The following is a 20,606-nucleotide window of genomic DNA, read 5'->3' on the forward strand; positions in this document are numbered from 1 at the left end:
TCATTTCTACCGACCTCGCTCCCTCAGAGCTTGGGCCAGGCAAGAACACAGAGGCCAGCACTTCCCTCATTGCTGGAGACCTCCTAGTGGGGAATACGCAGAACTAGTAACATCCCTACCCCCACCGCATCTGCTCAGGCACCCAAGCGGATGTCATTTCTGGTTCTGCAGCCAGTGTAGCCTCTCTCTCCCCTCCTGGCCAGGACTGCTGGCCCTGTTGCCTCCACTTGCCAAATTCCTATTCATCCTTCAGGTTTTTGTCTTAGATGTCCTTTCTTCCAGGAAGCCCTCCCTGACCACTGCAACTACACATGCACACTCACCCACACCCTTCCACTTTCTCATATGAGGAACCTGGGGCTCCTTGCACACGCAACAGCCTCAGAAAGAGGCCAGCGGTCAAGGGCTTCACCTTTGTTTGGAACCTCCCTGTGCCTCTTTCTAGTCATGTGACCGCCCCATGCCTCAGTTTACTCAGGTGTAAAATAACGATAACAATAGGACTTACTTCTCAGCTCTGCTGAGGATTAAATGAGATGACACACATAAAGTGCTTAGCGCCGTGCTGCCGCACACAGCGAGCGCTCGATAAATGGTAGCTATTATTAATATTGGTATTAATGACAATGCTGTCTGCTCAGCCAGAGGGGTATATGTTGGAACCCTGCTGGGGACCTTGGGCTCCCTTACGGAAAGAGCTGAGCAGGGTAGAAGGCTCAGGGTGCCCAGAGAATTCGGGCTGATCAGGGAGGGAAACAGGCCAGGAAAAACACACCTGCAGCAGAATCTTTCGTTTTCAAATTTCGTTTTACAGGACCTGCCGATAATCAGCCACCGAGAGCCCTGCTCAGGCAGCTGGACGGAGCCTCGGGGACGTGCGTCGCCTGCCACACACCCAGAAGGACCTGATCCAGGAACAGGCTGCCACCCTAGGAAGCGCAGCGGCCTTGGGCTGCCGGTGGGGACTGGGAGGGTGACGGGCCGGGTGGGAAAGGGGCACGCCCACAGGCCGCCTGTCCTTTTTTTTTTTATTTTTTATTTTTTGGGGGGTACACCAAGTTCAGTCATCTGTTTTTATACACATATCCCCATATTCCCTCCCTCCCTCAACTCTCCCCAACCCTCCCTCGAGTCCCCCCCACCCTCCCCGTCCCAGTCCTCTAAGGCATCGTCCATCCTTGAGTTGGACTCCCTTTGTTATACAACTTCCCACTGGCTATCTATCTTACAGTTGATAGTATATATATGTCTGTGCTACTCTCTCGCTTCGTCTCAGTTTCCCCTTCACCCCCCACCCCCCCAAACCTCGAGTTCTCCAGTCCATTCTCTGCATCTGCGTCCTTGTTCTTGTCACTGAGTTCATCACTACCATTTTTCGATTCCGTATATGTGAGTTAGCATACAATATTCATCTTTCTCTTTCTGACTTACCTCACTCTGTATGACAGACTCTAGGTCTATCCACCTCATGACATATAGCTCCATCTCATCCCTTTTTATAGCTGAGTAATATTCCATTGTATATATATGCCACATCTTCTTTATCCATTCATTTGTTGATGGGTATTTAGGTTGCTTTCATGTCCTGGCTATTGTAAATAGTGCTGCAATAAACATTATGGTACATGTTTCTTTTGGGATTATGGTTTTCTTTGGGTATATGCCCAGAAGTGGGATGACTGGATCTTATGGTAGTTCTATTTGTAGTTTTTTAAGGAACCTCCAAACTGTTTTCCATAGTGGCTGTACCAACTTACATTCCCACCAACAGTGCAGGAGAGTTCCCTTTTCTCCACACCCTCTCCAACATTTGTTGTTTCCAGATTTTGTGATGATGGCCATTCTGATGGGTGTGAGGTGATACCTCATTGTGGCTTTGACTTGCATTTCTCTGATGATGAGTGATGTTGAGCATCTTTTCATGTGTGTGTTGGCCATCTGACATACAGATCGCCTGTCCTCTTAAAAGACACTTTTCAGGCACGAAGGCTGTGTCTTCCCAGGCAAACTGCAGCCTCAGGAGCTTTGAGGCCTCCAGCCAAGTAGGAACAGGAGTGCATGTGTGGGGGGGGACAACAGCGACTTCTCTGAAGGAAGGAGAGTGCACTGCACCCACGGTGCACCCCTCTGTCCCCGCCCCACACGTGCTCATTCCCTGCTGTGGCACCTACTGTTTGCTCTGTCTTGGATGCCTTCTCGCGCTTCCCTGGCCCACTCACACTGATCTTTCCCTACAACGTAGATGCGACTCCACCAGTTTAAACACATCAAACACCTAAATAAGAATCGAGCTTTTAACTACCACAGGCCTGAGGGGAGAAGGGAGAGGGGGAGGCTCACAGAGAAGGTAGATTTGAGCAGCGGTGCTGGGTGACATGCGGGCAAGGAAGGGAAAGACCTGCGAAGGAAGCAAAGCTGAGAAGACACGGAGCAGTGGAGATGTGGGAAGCACCAGGCGTCCACCCGGCCGGGAAGCACAAACTTCACTCAGAACCCGGGGACAGGACAGGGGATTCCTCTTAGGGCTTGAAGGACCCTGGCGAGTGGCAGGGCCTGGACTGGAACCAGGAAAGCCCGATCCCAGCCCAGGCCCGCCCAGGCTCCGAAGGCGCAGTGGTTCTCACTGAGGTCCACGTTGGGCACAGCCTAGACCCCGCCCCCAACTCATGACAAGGAAGGTGCACAGGACAGGTAGCGCAAAGCAGCAGCCAGGAGTGAGGCCTTGTTGCCCTGCCACTCGCGGCTGTGTGACCCAGGCAAATCTCTCCACCTCTCTGGCTACCATTTCCCAGCTTCAAGATGAGGACAAAAAGCCATCACTGCCCTCCCGCCCTGCCTCCCTGCTTCCCTGCCTCCTTGCCAGAAGTGCCCTGTGCACGGCATCACTGTTATGGTGGCCACAGCGTGGCCCGTGGGAGAGCAGCAGTAAGAGGCCTGACGTGCTGACATCAAGTGGGGAAGCCGGGGCGTCCCCATCAGGGGCCCCTCACAGCCGGTGCCTGGGGACTGCCTGTGTGACCCGGCAGGATGTTCACTGGCCAGGCCAGACAAGGATGGGGCAGGACAGGCCTGCTCAGGCCTTCACCTCTTGCCTTCCCAATAAGCCCACAGACAAAGAATGAGAAATGCTAGGGCGCACACTGAGGCAGTAGAGTTGTTGGGGGAGGGGAGTAGAACGCTCGGCAGAGAGAAGAGGATAGGCTGACAAGGGAGTATGACGTCGAGGGGGCATTTGCCCCTGAGCCTGACCCATCACTGACTGTCAGGGATGGGAGGAGAGACCAGCTGGGGCTACAGGGTCAGATGGAAACAAAGTAGGAATGGGCAGTGTGGTGTGGTCTGGGGGATAAGGCGAGGGTTAGTAGTCAGAGGCAGGTGCCAGAAGGCAGGGCGGGAAGATGGTGCCCTTCAGTCCCTAAGGTGAGCCACGGCCCCACCGTGCCAGAGGAACAACACTGGCCACCTCCAACAGGGACCAAGAAAGAGGACTGTGCCAGCAATGATATATATACATAAATACATGCACATATATATATGTATATACACACATACACACACACGTAAAGCAGGCCCGCCAACGAGCAGGCTAGAGAATGCTGGGTGGCCTTGGGAAACTTGCTTAACTCCTCTGTTTTCCATGCCCCATTTTTCTCCCCTTAGAGAAAGATACAGCTGATAATAAACGAGCTTACACTTATTTAGCACCTAATATGTGCCAGGCACTATTCTAAGTGCTTGATCATCTATTAATTCATCCGATCAGTTTGACAATGAAAGAAGCAAAGTCCTATCGTCCTTCCTATTTTAGAGAGAAGGAAGTTGAAGCACAGAGAAGCTAAGAAACTTGCCAGAGGGAAGGAACCCCTTGGAGAAGCGGGGCTGGAACCCAGGCGTCCTGCCTGTATGCTGCTGCCTTGTGCCCACTGTGGATGCACGAACCGTCTTTGATCTATAGAGATCAAGGGGAGAACTGCCCCCTCTTCTAGGAAGGCAGCTGAGCTCTTAGCACCTGATTTATTTTTACATATGTCTTTTTAATGGAGGTGGGGGGGGTGTGAGTGTCCAAGGTCACGTAGTCCCTGAGGAGGCAGAGGACACTGTCCAGTAAACCCAGAGGGTCAGAGCTGGTCTCAGGTGCTCCTCACTGAAGCCTCCCCGAATGGGGCAAAGAGCGACGGGAGGGGAGATTTTTTGACAAAAGCCCCAATGGAGGGCAGAGACCTGGACTGAGGCCCAGCCGGGCCCTGCTTGTATGACCTTGGGCCAGTTGCTTCTCCAGGTGTCAGTTTCTCCTTTGTAAAGTGGGCCGGGAGTTGAGAAAGTGTCTGAGACCCCTTCCGGCTCTGCCCCTGAGAGTGTTTGAGGCTGTGCAGTAACCCTGCGCTGCCTGGATGGGCGTGAGCTCCCCATCACAGGGGCACTGCAGCAGAGATCCCTCCCAGCATGGAAGCCAGGAGAGGGGAACTTCAAGGGATGCTCGGGCAGCAGGATGCCAGCAGCAATCCACCAAGCACGAAGCTCTGGCTTCCTCCAGAAGCTCCCAGTGCCCTGGAGTGACAGCAGGAGCCGGTGCCCCTCAGGAATGTGTCTGCTGTCGCCAGGCACGCTGTGCCCATAGCTCTTCCCTAAGGACACCCTGGCCCTGGGGGAACTGAGCCAGCTGTACCTACTGTCCTGGCCTTCCTTTGCGCAGACCAGAGCTGCTTTGCTCCAGGAAAGGCAAATGCCCAGGCCTTTCCTGGCCTCCTCCGTGGGCTCCAGAGCTGGCACTGACCTGGCTGCTGCAGGGCCAGGGGAAGGAGGGCTGGTCCCCCTGCAGAGAGGAAAGACTGCTGGCAGCCACACCCTCGCTCGGGCTGTTCCTTCCTGCAGGATCCCCTCCTTCCTGCTCCTGCCTCTAAAATGACTTCTCAGTCTTCAGAGCCCAGATGAAACATCTCCCTTCTGGCTGGGTCTCTCCTGTGTCCACAAGCTCTATTCATCTTTTCTTCCGATGGGGGCTTGTCTGGAGCTCTGTACCTCCTTTATTACCACCTTATTCACCCTGCTTATAGCAGTCCTATCTGTGTCTTTCTCCCTGGCGAGACTCTGAGCTCCTGCGAATGTCATTTTTTCCATACTCCTGGAGTTGGACACAGTAGGCACACAGCGTCACGCGGTAGGTGCTCAAAAGACAACTGTGAAACAGACTAGAACTGGGGCCAGTCCCCGCATCCCAGAAGGACAGTTCACGGTCACAGATGCCTTCCCTTAGAGCTCAAGTATTTCTCAAGGCTCCTCCCCTTCCCTTGTGTGTCCCAGGCCCTGGGGATGGCTGGTACTTTCAGTCCTGTGAGTGCTGCAGAAGCAACTGAGGCCCAGAGAGGGAAGTGCGTGCCCAGTCACACACACAGCGAGGCAGGGTCCCCAGAATCCCAGAGCAGCCCTGGCCCAGAGCACAAACCCCCACCACACACCGTCCAGCCCGGCCTCCCACGCTCACTGTGGGGGGAGAAGTGAAGGGTTGGACTTACCCCAGCATCCAGAGATCAGCACAAAAAACCAGACCACGAGGCAGCCGGAGGCAACGTGGCACCTCATGGCTCCTGGGGACAAAAGGAGGAGAGGGTGAGAAGCCTCCCATGGGAGCCGCCCTGCTCTTCCAGCCCCTCCAGCACCGCCCCAGCCCCTGCAGCTCGGGAGAACTGGGCCTGAGAAGGGAGAAGAGGGAATCAATGCAAATGTGGGGTGGGGGCAGGGAGGGGACGTGGGAAGAAGAGAGGGGCCCCTGTGGTTTCCTAGGGCACAGCGGCCGGAGAGGGACGGGGCCGAGGGCGGGGGCAACAGTTCCCTCTTTGCCCTCGTGGAGGCTGATTGCACGGCCTGTGGGCAAAGCTCAGGGGGCACAGAGACAGGTTCGTGACACATGCAGGGCTCAGTGGGTGAAGGGAGGGGCTGCTGCCTCCATCCTCCAGGGCAGCATCCCCCAAGAGCGATGGAACCTGGTTAGTGGGGACAGAGTTAGGAGATGGGCGCTGAGCTGGAAGACAAGGGTCTCAGAGCCCAACATCCAACTACCGCCCCCCACTCCCTCCAGCCCCAGCCGAAGTGCCCAACAAGCATGCCTTTTCCTTTTTTATATCTACATAGCATCTCATAGCCTTGGATGTGAAAGGAGGCACCCGGCCATGGTGTCCAAAGAGGCACAGAGAAGGGAAGTAGCCTGCCCGAGGCCCCCCAGCAAGTCTGAGGAAAGCTGGAGCTGGATTTTTCTCTCTAGCTAAGCTCTAGAGTCCTCTGGGGTCCAGCTGCCAGAGGCTCAGCAAGGCCAGCTCCCGTCTCTAAGCGTGGCAGGGCTGGGTGCTGCTCCTCCCACCACAGCTGTGGCCTGTCTGGCCCCATTACAGCAGGGCCATGGTCCTCTGGTTCCTTCTTACGCCTGCAGCAGCTCCAGAGCAGGCCTCCCTGGAGACCAGCGGTGACACTGGGAGGGGCCCACGTTCCTCAGTTGGGAACCCCTGCCTCCCACTGAACAAACAGTCAGCTCTGTTAACACGGTCTCAGCTCCGTGTCTCAGCCCACAGCCCGCTCACCTCCACATCCCCACGGACTAGCCAAGGGCCCGCACATCCTCCTTCAGGGAGCACCTACTGTGCGCCTTGCCTGGGAGGCATTATCCTCCCGGGTTCACGAGCTGGGGTCTGGAGGCCGAAAGCCATTCAACAATTTGCTCAGAGACCTCCGACTAGTGGCGGGGTCAGCATCTGGACCCAAGTTGACATGCCACCTCCCTCATCAATAAATGATCAGGAAAGACATGGGGAGGAGAGGGGAGCTGAAGAAAAGGAGAGGCTTCACCTCGCTGCAAGACCTCAGGGTGAGGGCTGCAGAAGGGGCCCAGAGCACAGATCCCTTGGTTCTGGACCTGGAGCGGGCTCCCTCTCCCAGCCCCACGCTGGGCAGAGGATGGATCCTGTCCCACACCACATGCAATGGCCCATTGTACCCTTGTTTTCCTTGAACACTGTACTTAAAATGTTCTAATCACCAGGTATGAAACAGTGATGTGGGAAATAAAAGATTCTAAAATGCTTTCACATAATAAAAGACAAATGCCCCCATCATATCCCTATATTTCCACCCACTGTGTTTCCAAAGGTCAACAGCCTATCACAGGGGCCAGGCAAGGCATAAAAATGAGGAGACCCTGGTGGTGGGGATGATGGCCATTCAGAGGCCACACGCTCTGTCCAAAACCAGCAGCTGCTGATGTGTTTCAGCCAAGGGGGAATGTGGGTCCAGTGTGCCCAGAGCTTCCGATTTTTCTCAATGAAAAGCTGGAAATTTGGCTTTTACTACAAATTCAATTTTTAAATGTTGGCAAATAATTCCATTTTTATGAGCCAAACATGACCTGTCTGATGGCCAGAGTGGGCAGCTTGGGCCTGGCATGTATCCTACAAGGCCCTTCTCCACACCCAAGCAGATACGTTCACATTATAAACACATACGAGCGGGGTGGCTGTTGGTTCTCTTTAGGGTGATGAAGTTACCCTCCACACAAAAGAAACTCGCTTTTCTCATGTCATAATAATTCACAGACAACCTTCCAGGTCAACAGTGCCACATCCACTTCCTCCATTTTCAAAGCTAGATAACAGTTCCTGGTACGGATGTTTCGTCATGGAGACAAACACCCCCTGTCGTTGGACATCTGGATGTTTCCAGGTTCTTGCCACACAGGCAACGTCACAGTGGACATCTCTCTGCATGTAACTGTGTTGGGACTTTGCTCGTAATCTTGGTTCTCCAACAGTAGCATTAATGGGCCAATTAAATACAACACAGAACATGCATGTAAACTTTTCTTAGACATTGTCATATTACCTTCTGCAAAGCTGTGGCAATTCCCACTCCCTCCAGCAGTGTGTGAGAGGGCCTCTGTGCCCACCTGGAAGTGATCCCTCTTTTAAATGGTTGCCAATCGGAAGCATGAAAAATGGTATGGCCTTGTTGCTTTAATTTGCATTTCCCTAACTACCAGTGAGGTTGAGCATGACGCCTTTCTCTAAATGTTCAAACCACTTTCCATCTGTTACCTTGCGTCAGCCTACCATATCCTGCAAAGAAGCCGGCCAGCATTGCTAGCATTATCCCTGATTTACACGTGGAGAAACCGAGGCACACAGCAATTAAGTGGCAATCTGACATTACCTAGTGAGTGAGTGTCTTTTAAAAAAAGTCTCCAGCCCTCTGCCTTTGGAAACCAGCTGTTATGAGAATTAAACAACATCTGCTAAGAAGATCATCCACAAATAGCTGGGAGTGCACACCATCCTGCTGGGTGTTGTAGGAAGTTCTCAGTGGAAGAAGGAAGAAAATGAACACTTACTAGGCAACTCCCACAAGCCTGGGATTTTTACAGGTATGACTTTATTCAATCCTCCCAAATACCTCTAAAACATAGATATTACTGTTCCCATCTTACAGATGAGGAAATTAAGGCTCAGAGAGGTCACCTTGGATTGGACCTGAGCCCCATGCTATTTGCATCACACCATGCTGCTGTCCACCCCCCCGCCTGCCCTGTTTCCTCATCTATGAAAGGGGAAGGTGTGGCCTCTCCCTCAAGGAGGACAAAACACAACACAGTAAACACAGGATGAACGTGACACAAAGAAGTGAGCATGTGTGCACAACACACACACGTGCAAAATGCATCTAAGTTTCCACGTGCTGGCTCAGGCTCTGACGCGGCCGGGCACTGTCCCCATCCTCTCTCCTTAAATGTCTGTTTCCCCTTCAGAGGCACTCACACTGCCTCAGTGCCCCTTCTGTCAGTCAAGCGCAGCCAAACACAGCCCTCACTTGGCACCTCTGGAGCATCCAGAAGCAGGGACAATCTTTGCTCCATCCTGACTTTCCATCCTTGCCTTGGGGCGAGGCAGCACGGACGCTAGGTCGAGGGGCCACAGGCTCCAAAGGGTGACGCAGAGTAGTCAGGACAAAGTGGGTCCATCCTGCTGCCGGGTTTTCCCAGAGATCCCAGATCTTACTCTTCCTCTGGTCCCTTTGGCCAAGAAGAGAAAAGCAAGGTCCAGAGAGAACAGAAGCTAGTGGCAGTAGGAAGAGGCCCCTGGGCCTCAACCTCCAAGCCATGTGTTGCAATAGATGCTGCCTTTACCCACTGGCATTCCCTAGGTGCTGGGGCTGCAGTGAGCGGCATGGGTCCCCCGGGATTGCCTGACCTTGCTCCGCCCTGTGAAACAGCTGCTCCTCCAGCCTCCCAGCCCTCCCACCTCCCGTCTAGCAGCACCACCCTCAGGGTGCAGCCTGAGCTCCCACCAACCCTCACCTGTCCCCACTGGACCAGGAAACACAGACACACACCCTTCCGTGCTGGGCTTCCTGTCTGGCCTGGGATCAGTGCCAGAGACCTGCCCCAGAGGTATGAGCAGGGTTAGAGCCGGCTACCCCAAAACCCATTCTGGCAGAAAGCTTTCCAGATACCTTTCAAACATACCCACTGCCAAGAAGACCCAAAGCAGTCCCCAAAGCCCTCAGGCTGCCAATTTTCAACATCCTTTTTCATGCCAGGCCCTGAACCAGGCACTGTGGGAGGATACAGGGCCATGAGAATGGCTGAAAACGCCTGTGAGGTATAAAATAAGCAATAGTGCCTGTCACTGCCCGGGGCCATGCAAACAGAGAACTCCCGAGCCTCCTAGGGGAGCTGAGGTGTGAGCTGCACAGAGTTCAAGGACACATAATGCTAACACCTACTGAGCACGTATTACTTGCCAGCCACTGTGGTGGCAGCAATTCCACTTACAGAACTTTAGCTTTGGAAATCATCATAGCTGCGCATGGACTCAACCACAGAATGTCCACTGCTGTATTACTTACGACAGCGGAACAGCCCAGACACCCAAGGGGGACGGGTTCAGCTGCGGGATGTCCACAGGAAGCACACAGAGGATTGTGTACAGCTATGTACGTGTGTGAGTGTGTGTTGGGGGTCGGTGTACATCCAGGACTGTTACATGAAACAGTGGTTTCACCTGACTGGTGAGGTTATGGCTGATTTTATATTCTTCTATATACGATTATCATTTTCCTCATTTTCTATAATAAACACTCAATGTTTTGACAATCAGAGACCTAGCTTGTGTCCACCCTACCAAAACCTTGCCAGCAGCCTGTGAACAGACAGACAACTCTGATTAGAAAGTTCCTTCCTATGCTCTGCTGAGCCTCCCTGAGGCCCTCAGTCCTGGGTCTGAAGGCCAGAGGAGACCCTCAGAGCTGGGCGGGTTCTCAGTGGTCCTCAGGTTAACCACACCCCTCTGCAGCTGCTCAGACCCTTCTAGGGACAGGCATTCCCTCCCTCCCAGGCAGTGGGTCCCAGCTCAGAGGCCCTGAGTCTCTGCCCTGCCAGTCAAGTCAGGCCACCTTCCCCGCTGAGGGGAGGGGAGGCCCATCACCAAGGAGGGCTTCCCTCTGCTCTGCCCACGCCCGCTGAGACCCACCAGCAGCGCAGTGGGCTACAGCCAAGGCCTTGGAGACCAGGCCCAGGTCTGAAGCGTGGCCCTGTCCTGAGGGCTCTTCTTTCCCCGGGTGGGGGGTCTGGGAGGACTAACAATTTTAAAGTAAAACAAGTACCTGAATGCACTTATCCGCTCTCTCACACACGCAATCTGGGCTCTATGAACTGCTGCAGGGTATGTACCCACCGCCCAGTGGGGCCCCTGGCCCAACCTTGGAGGGCCCCTCCTTCCTGTCCCCCACTTCCCCGGGCTGGAGGGAGCCAGATTCTTTACAAAGCCCTTCCCCATCTGCAGAGGTTTCACCAGACGCCTCTGCAACCAAACCCAAGATGAAGCCCATCGCAGCCTGGCTTCCTGAACAGACTGGAAAGCGTGCTCCTCATTGCTGCGGAGCAAAGCCCTCTCCCCTCTTCCAGGAAGCCAGCCCACTCTGGGCTCAGTTCCCGGGCGGGGCCCTCCTGTCACCATCTCCCACCTCTCCCCACAGCCCGGTCAGGAGGCGCAGGGGCACAGGCTGCACTCAGTGTGCAGAGAAGCAGGGCTTTCCGTCCCAGCAAGCAAGGGGACAGGAAGGAACAGAGCAGAGGGGGAGGGAAAGGGCAGGAGGGGACATCTGAGCAGCATTTCAACTTCTCAGGAATGAGAGATTTTCACAGCAGGGTGCCACGATTTTGTTTGAACTGTTATGAATTCCCATAAAATCAGACGCACTCAACTTTGAATAGAAATACAGAAATACACTGCAGAAATCAAAGACAATTTGAGGATTATTCACCACCACTACACACAGAGATGTTCGTGCGTGCAAGGAGATGCCTGCAGACACACCATTAGGGCCACTGATGGACAAGCCATGGTCGGCCACCGATGGCCATGCTTCAAAGCCCACACCATCCAGGCCACTGGCTAGAGAGGCTGCTAGGACGGAAGGTCACTTACAGGGACCCTACCTGGAAGGAGAGAAAAGACTGCCTTGTTGCCATTATATTCTTGTGCCCTCCGCTGGGTCTCTCCCCAAAGCTCCCACTGAGTGAACTGGGGTTGGGGGGCAGGGAGGAGGTGAGCCAGGCAGGACTGGGAGGGGCACAGCCTGAGATCCCCATGGTGGCATGTCAGGTGGTCCAGCATCCTCCACAGGAAGCTTGGTGTCTTGAGTCCCCTCAACCTATACTTTAAAAAAAAAAATCACTCAGCAGGAGCTACATTTTATTCTATTCTTTTTGGAAGTCATACACAGACATGGTAAATAATTATATAGAAGGGTGTAGAGCAGAAAGTGAATCCTCCTTCTACCCAAGCCTACACCTTCTCAGAGGCAACCAATAATTCCTGAAGTATTGTAGGTACATGTAAGGATATAGCATATAGGTCTCCTCTCTCCAAAAAAAAAAATCCAAGGGGTATTCATGCTATCCTACTCCTAGCTTTTTCACATGACAATATAGTCTGAAGATTGTTCCATCTCAGTACACACAGAGCTGCCTTGATCTTTTTAGAAGCTGTGGAGTGTTCTATACAGGGGGACCACCATAATTAACCTCTGCTGATGAACATTTAGTTTGTTTTACACCTTTTGCATGAACGGATGAAGACACAATGAATATCCTTGTTCCTGTGCCTTTACACACATGTGAAGTAGGAGATTTTCGTATTTTTATAGCTGTTGACAAACTGCTCTCCAAAGAGGGTACACTAAGTTGCACTCCCTCCAAAAATTAGGAAAGGGCCAGTTTCCCCATACCTTCACCAGCCCTGGGCACCCACTCTTTTTTTGAGTTCCAGAAAAGTTAACTGAGGCTCCTGATCCTCAGATCCCCAGTCCCATCAGGGCAGGGAGGAAGAACAGAGTTGCTCAAGGTCATCTTTCTCCTACCCCCCCAACTCACCAGCAGGGTAACAGCCAAAAGACCTTGGCCAAGCTCTGGCATGCTGCTGAAACCTGCACCCTCTCCCTCAAGGGGTCACTACCAGTCACCACACTCTGTGCTCTCCCTCTGTGCTTCAGTCAAGCTACTCTCTCCACCTGGACCACCACCTGGCCACACCTTGCTTGTCCAGCCCCCCTTCAAGGCGCAGCTCTAATGCCACTTCTTCCGCGAAGCCTTCCCAGATCTCTGCTGGCAGTGGGATCCTCAGCTCCCTTGGCCTTCGTATATTTTTGGAGATAGCTATCCCAGCTGCAAGGGTTAGACCTTCACACATTCTCCTTCTGCAAGACGACTCTCAGCTCCTTGCAAGCAGAGTCTACTTTACCCCATACAGTCATCTGCCAACTTAACATCTCCTCTTGGTGTGTCTCTAACATTTAACTTATCCGATAGCAATGTGATTTCTTCTCCAAATAGATTCCCATCCTCACCTTTCCCATCTCAGTAAATTCACTTCCACTGATACATTCCTTTGATTAATTCAGTAACAAATATCTTTCATGTATCCAGTAAGCGCCACTTTCCTCCTTACCCCTTCCATCACCGTATTTCAGGAACACTAGCCATTTCTCAGCCTCAAACCTGCCAAGTTCATCTCCCCACCCTGGTCATCACTGTGGATGACCAAATTATGGTCCCAACCCTTCACTCTGCGTAGGATTGAGCATCTATACCCATGCTGGGGTCTCACAATAGGCAGAGGATGCTGTCCCACCCTTGATGCTGGGCTTGACCATGTGACTTTCTTTGACCAGTGGATGTTTTGGCCAAGCTCCATAATGGCAGAAGCATGACCCGTATGCAGAGGGGCCTGCCTCTTGAGCTTCTGCCTTTCAACCTGAGAAGGACATGCCCAAGGCAGAGTGAGCAGACTGAACCCACACAAGGCCCGGAGTCAAACGCAGTCACACCTCGCCTAGATTTTCTGACCCTCCCCAGTCAGTCCACAGACACACAAGTGAGAGTAAATGATTATTGTAGTGGTTTGTTATGCAGTTTTATTGAGGCAATAAGTGACTGATATCAGCACTATGAAATATATACAACACAGACGAAAACACAGAGGGAAATCTTCATGCCATTGGATTTGGCTATAACACCAAAAGCACAGGCAATAAAAGGAAAGATAGATATATTGGGCCTCATCAAAATGAAAAACTTTTGTACATCAAAGGACACTACCTACAGAGTAAAAAGGCAAACCTGCAGAAGGTATTTGCAAATCACATATCTGATAAAGGATTAGTATATAAAGCATATAAACAACTCCTAAACAGCTTTTGAGTCAGACTATATTCCACACGGTAGTTTTTTGTGAAAGTCTCCTCTAGTATGAATGGTACAGCTTTCTGGGAGGCCATTTGGCACAATAAAACTCTAGCCTTAAAAACACTCACACCTTTTGACTTTGCAGTTCCACCGACAGGAATATCCCTAAGGAAATCGTCAAAATCATGGCACAGAGGTCTGTTTTGAGGATGTTTGCAGCAGCACTGTTTATACTGGTAAAAACAGGTGAGTCAATAATCAATGACAGAGGTTTACATGAGTAAATTAGGGTGCTTTCATATAGCCGACTACAGGGCAGCCACAGAAAACCATGTTTTCAGAGAACGTTTATTGACAAGGAAAAATGTTCATGACAAATTGTTACACAGAAAACCCAAGCTACAAGACTATATGCATAGTGTGTTACCATGTTGGAAAAAAATTAAGTTATATATGTATACATCTGTATAGAAAACATACAGCAACACATTTGCATCTTAATTTTATCTTTGAATAGTGAAATAACAGGTGATTTTTTTTTATCCTTAATGTTTTTCTGTGTTTTCTAAGCTATCCCCACTGGGGGTACTAACAGTATTTAAACAAAGGAGCAAATATCCCATTTAAAAATTAGTAATCAAGACAGCATGGTTCTGGCATACAGACAGACTTATAGATCAATGGAATAGAACTGACAGTCCAGAAATAAAACCATGTGTCTACGGTCAACTGATTTTAAACAAGGGTGCCAAGTCCATTTAACTGGGAAAAAGCAGTCCTTTCAAAAATGGTACTGGGACAACTAGATAGTCACATGCAAAAGAATCAAGTTGGACCCTATGTCACTCCATCTATAAAAATTAACTCAAAATCAAAAACCTATATCAAAGAGCTAACACTCAGAATACAAACTGGTGTAAACCTTCATGACCTTGGATTAGGCAATGGTTTCTTAGATATGAGATGAAAAGCATAAGCAACAAAAGAAAAAATAGATAAGTTGGACTTCATCAAAATTAAAAATATGTATACTTGAAAGGACACTACCAAGAGAGTGAAAAGACAACCCACAGAATGGGAGAAAGTATTTGCAAATCATACATCTAACAAGGGACTTATCTAGAATATATAAAGAACTCTTACAACTCAACAGTAAAAAGATGAATAACTCAATTAAAAAAAATGGGCAAAGGATCTGAATAGACATTTCTCCAAGGAAGATGTACAAATGGCCAATAAGCACATGAAAAGTTGCTCGATGTCATTGGTCATCAGGGAAATGCAAATCAAAACCACAATGAGATACCCCTTCATACTCACTAGTATAGCTATAATCAAAAAGACAGATAATAGCAGTGTTGGAGAGGATGTGGAGAAACAGAACCCTCCTACATTGCTGATGGGAATGTAAAATGGTACAGCCACTTTAAAATAGTCTGGCTGTTCCTCAAACTATTAACAGTTACCATAAGACTCAGCAATACCACTTCTAGGTATACAGCTAAAAGACATGAAGACTTATGTCCACACAGAAACTAGCACATGAACGTTCAAGCATTATCATTCTTAACAGTCAAAAGGTCAAGCAACCCAAATGTCCATCAATGGACAAATGGATAAACAAAACATGGTGTATCCATGCAACAGGATATGATTCAGGCATAAAAAAGGAACAAAGTACTGATACAACACGGATGAACCTTAAAAACATGCTCAGTCAAGGAAGCCAGTCACAAAAGACCACATATTATATGCATCTATCTACATGAAATGTCTGGCCAGAAAAGGCAAATCTTGATAGAGACAAGAAATAGATCAGTGGTTGCTTAGGGTTGAGGTGATGGAAGGATGCAGGGGTGATAGGTAAAAGGTGTGCAGTTTCTAAGAGGATGAAAATGTTCCAAAATAGGCTGTGGCAAAGGTTGCACTCTTCTGTGAATGAACTAATAATCGTTGAATTGCACACTCTAAGTGGGTAAATAGTATCCTATGTAAATTATATCTCAATAAAGCTGTTTAAAAAATAAACTTAGAAAGAAAGCAAGCTAGTGTAGAAACTGAAGTGTATCAGAATTTATGCCAGTTAACCTGCCAAGTTCAACAGTGTGCAGACCCTTCGCTGGCCTCCCTGGGTGCTGCCTCCCACCCCCAACCAGGGAGATGGCTTGGCCTCACCTAGCCCCATTTTTCCACACCTGACGTCCATGCCCGGTGCTGAGCCAACCCGGGCCAGGAGCAGCCCATGTTACAAACACAGAAACTGAGTGCCACAGAGGCTGCCTTCCTTGTCTTCAGCAATTCAGCCTGAGAGCCAGGGATGGAGATGGAGACCCTAGGTCCTGAGCCTGTCCCCCCACTCACTTGCTGGGTAGCCTTTGGGGAGTCCCGGCCCACCTCTGTAAAGGGCAAGGTAGACTCGGTTTTCCCAGCTCTGCTCTTCTCTGCCTCTCAGATGCTGACCACCGCCCCGCCCGGTTCCCAGACAAGACCATTTGTTCAGGGGCCAGTCAGTCAAGGGAACTGTGAGTGGGACCAAGTTTAATCTCTATCAGCCAGTTCACTGGCATCCCCAACGCAGAGGGGTGAGAGGAAAGCCAGGTCATCCTTTTTTATTTCCCTTTCTCACCAGACAGATGGAGTGGTCCACATCGGTTTCAAGTCTCCACCTCCTTCTCTCCTTTTGCTCTTCCCACTATTGCTCCCTGCACCCCAAAACCTGTCCCCAAAGAGTCTGGAATGCTGGGAAGCTGTCACCCAGCAATTCCTGCGCTGCGTCCTGAGGCACAACCCCCAGCTGTAGGGAGCTGTCAGGAGGACATCTCTGCTGATTTTAACTTTGCAAAGGCTTTCCATGAATGCGATGGCGAATCTAGACAGGCAGATATTAGGCCATTTCACAGATGAGGAAACTGAGTGCTAAGAGGATCAATTTGATGCTGAGAATTGGCCAAGGGGTCAAGTGGCAGAGTCCAGGCCTCCTCCTTGGCACAGGACCCCAGGGGCTGCAGGGAGTGAAGGCAAGAGAGAGAGCGCACGAAGGTGCCCACTTCCTGCTGTGGTCTCACCCACATAGGAGCTCAAGAATCCAGGCCAGGGCAGGCACTGTCCTGGCAGATGGGCAGGGCGGGTTCCAAGACAGCCATACTCCTAGGAAAGGCCCTGCCAAGCTCCTCATCCCCACACCAGGGGAATAATGACTAGGAGCCCATTCTTATTCTTTCTTTCTCTTTCCCTCTCTCCCACTGTGATGTTAGCTACACTGGTTCCCTCACCTGCCTTCCACCTCACCCGCCTTCCACCTCACCCCTCCAGGACGCCCTCCGTAACACTTTCCAGTCTCTCACAGACACCCGTTCAGCACTGAGCCTCTCCTCTTCATCCTTAGGTGCAAACAGGAGTTTTCAATCACAGGGCAGCCATGAATCACCTGGGCAAGATGTCAGGTCTCTCCAGGCCTCTGTGTCCTTGCCTGCAAAATGCCGCTTAGGGTGTCACAGCACATGCTTTCGCCTCGGCAGTTCCCCAGGCCCAGAGGCCCTCCATCCCACCTGGCCATGTGGGGACTCACCCATCAGGAAGAGGCTGAAATGTCACCTCCCCTGAGGAGTCTCCCTTGATCCCCTCTCAGCCTCCCAGGTGGAAGCAGCCCTCCATCCTCTGGGATCTTTGTTATGCGACTACACTGCTTTAAAGCACTTGACAGGCACATGAGTTCTCATTTCTGTGCTAACCATGCTGAGCGCTCCTCCCCAGCCAGGCTGAGCCTGCGCATAATAGGTGCACAGTCAACATTCCAAGAGGAAATCGATACAGATACGGCCCCTTCTAGCTTGAACAGCCCGAGGCTCTGATGCGGGAAAGGCCCTGGCCTGAACCCCCAGCCAGCAGGAAAGCCACTCTCAGCCAAGTCCATATGGGAGAAATGGGGTCCCCACAGGGTGAGGGTTATGTCTCCACCCCAGAGAACGGGGAGGATGGAGGATAAGGCCTGGGCTCTCTCTCTAACAGTAAGCCAACACTCTTCCCTTGAAGTTAAGTGATAAATCTTTTCCAGATTGTCTGTGACAGCTGCTTCCTCCCCACATAATTGTGTGAGATGCTGTTCAATTGTTTTTATGCTTATTAATATCACAGCTCCTGAAGGGAGAAAGAGGAGCCCAGTGGGGGCTTGATGGGGAAGGAGTTTTGGACCCTCAACCAAGAACTCGGTGAGGAACCGGGGTCCTGCTAGGCTATCTTACTGTGGGGTGGGAAGAAAGGGACAATTCCCCATGGGGACCTTCAGGAGACTGGAGGGAGACATCTGCGTTCAAATCCCTGCGCCCTCGAGCGCACCTCGCCCATGTGAGCATCCAATTGATTCAAATGTCCGCTTGCCTTGCTCCATCCTCAGTCTCTGTCTCTTCTGCCTAATTCACAAAACACTAACAGCAGCAGTGATGCCGTTGCATGTGTAGGGCATGTCACCGTTGTCACACTCATCACGGCCCCTCCCCCCACCGAGATCACAAGCCACGAGGGCGTAGGCACCACGTGGTCTCAGACAGGACAGGGAGCACCATCCGTCCTGCCTACCCAGCTTAGTGCTGCCTTTAGGTTACTGGTTCTCACAGTGTCTTGCAGGTGGTAACGACACCCACTTATCAAGACAGTGAGACTGAATGTCGGGGAGGATAAGAAGCATGACCCCTAAGTTCTGAAGTGCTTGGACCTCAGTTCAACTGACAACTAGAAATTTGTTCAGGTGAGCCCCAAAGCTGTCACCTCCCGCCGCAGACCTCCCTGCCTCCCCATCCCACTCCCAGCAAACAGATCCACCCAGAGAGGCCAAATCACTCTGCCAGAGCTGCTGGTTGGCTACCCCTCTGCCTGTCCATTGCTAACCACTGCCCAGATGTGCTCCTCACCAGGACCCAGCCAAGGAGGGCCTTCCTGCTCGGACTTCCTCCTCCGGAGGTGAAGGCTGGGGCATGGAGTGGTCTCAAACCCAGCCGCAGCTGCCATGCATGGTTAGCCATTTGGTTGGCACTGAGTCCCAGCTCTGCAAGGGCACAAAATCCACAGCAAGTTCCTTCTCCTCCTTTTACAGGTAGTTTGGCCATCACCTCCTCTGGGAAGTCTTCTCTGATTTCATCAGCTAGTCTTTGGCATGATTTCCTCCACTCTGCAGTGCCCCTCACAAACTACCCCCATTCCAGCATACCATACATAGTGCGTGTGTGTGTGTGTGTGTACCTCTATCTCCTTCACTGGCCTCTGAAATCCCCTAGAATCAGGGCTCTGTCTTACTCACCTTGGATGCTCTGGAGCCTAACATAGGGGTTGTCATAGCACAGAAGGTATTAGGTATTGAAAATATACAAGAATAAATGGAAGGAAGAGAGGAAGCGAGGGAGAGAAAGTAAAACTTTCTCCCGAAGAGAAACTGCTTCTGCCAAAGAGAGATTACGGTGGGTGTGTCCCATGCCAAACACACCCCGAAATTCTGAAGGCTTTCCCCTTTGCTCCTCCCAACCCTCGGAGTTGCCCAGGAAAGGGAGTCAAAAGTAGGGGGACCCAGGGCTCTGGGGGAGGCAGATGAGCATACTACCCCCTCTTTCCTGGGCCTCCAGTTCCCCATCTATGAAATGAGGATCTGATTTCCCAAAGGCAGAACAAGCACGTGGAGAACTGAGAGCAGGTCATTTGACCAGGAAAACCACCCACATCAGTGCGGAGGCCATGAAGGAGGTTTGAGGTGCCAGGAGCTGCTGGGGCTCACCCCAACCACCTTGCTTCCTCACACAAGGAACACTGAATACGTGGGGCAAAAAAACAGAACCAGAACAAACCCAGAGATTCCCAGCAGACGGTCCATTTTGCAGATAAGGAAACCGAGTCCCAGGAGGGAGGCAGGAAGGGTATTAACACATGTTGGATGTGCCTCCATGTGCTAGACTTTCTATAAAGTTTCATAGATCCTTACCACCACCTGTGAGGGGACCTTACTGACCCATTCTGCAGATGAAGAACCTGGGGCTGAGGGAGAATCCACAACTTGACTGGGGTCTCACAGCAAAAAGTGATGACAATGGGATTCAAACCCAGGAGGCTCTAGCTTCGGGAACAGAGCTCTTTCCATAGTACCACAGAGCAAGGGCTGGCCTGGAGCCAGGAGCACCAGAGCCAGTGAATTCAAGATGGAGGTTTTTGACCCCCAACCCATGCTCTCTCTTCTACATGGTGCAAGGCTGCCCCACACTATCCTACCCTCCAGACCTGGTGTGTGCAGTTCAGAGAATCACTGAACACCAGAATTGGAGAGAACTAGAGTTGGCTCTTCGTTCAACAGTTGTACTCTACAGTATCCTCCTTTCTAGACCTTGAACCTGAACTTGAATGCCTCCAGTGACAGAAAGCTCACTGCCTACACAGGACACATTCCATCTTTTAGACAGCTTGGCTGATTGGGATGTACTTCCTCTTAATGAATTTTAAAAAACCTCTTTTAAAGACCCAAAGGCTTCATGTGGCTTCGGGTTCACTCTGTCCACATCTGCTTCCATTCAGCTCCTCACACACCCACTTCCTCACCATCCCCCATCCCAGCCTCTTTTAATTTATCTCCTGACCCACCCCCATTCCTCATCCTCAGTACCCACTTTCTAACCTTTACTAAGGACATCTTTTCTAAAACACTCAATTTAAGAAAAAATATTTCACATCTGTATGAGCAATACACACATCATAATTCTTAAAAATAACAAATTGCAGGCCAGAGTAATCATAAGTAAATTGATATTGATAAATAAGCTTTTCTCTAGAGTGGTAGGTGGTTTATTTTAATCTAATGAGTTTTGTATTTTCCCAGCTTTCAGATTCCATGATGAAGGGCTGTCTGCAA

General features: G+C 51.0%; 1 protein-coding gene across 1 annotated transcript in view; it reads right to left on the reverse strand.

The window, feature by feature from the left end:
- Positions 1 to 20,606, reverse strand: part of LOC130853933 (cadherin-23-like) — a 429,317-nt gene that overhangs the window by 374,213 nt on the left and 34,498 nt on the right. Inside the window, exon 5 of the mRNA XM_057736393.1 lies at positions 5,514 to 5,585. Coding sequence (XP_057592376.1) covers positions 5,514 to 5,585 — 72 coding nt within the window. The remainder of the gene's footprint in view (positions 1 to 5,513; positions 5,586 to 20,606) is intronic.

This window comes from Hippopotamus amphibius, chromosome 5 (assembly GCF_030028045.1).
Source record: "Hippopotamus amphibius kiboko isolate mHipAmp2 chromosome 5, mHipAmp2.hap2, whole genome shotgun sequence".
Taxonomy (NCBI): Eukaryota; Metazoa; Chordata; class Mammalia; order Artiodactyla; family Hippopotamidae; genus Hippopotamus; species Hippopotamus amphibius.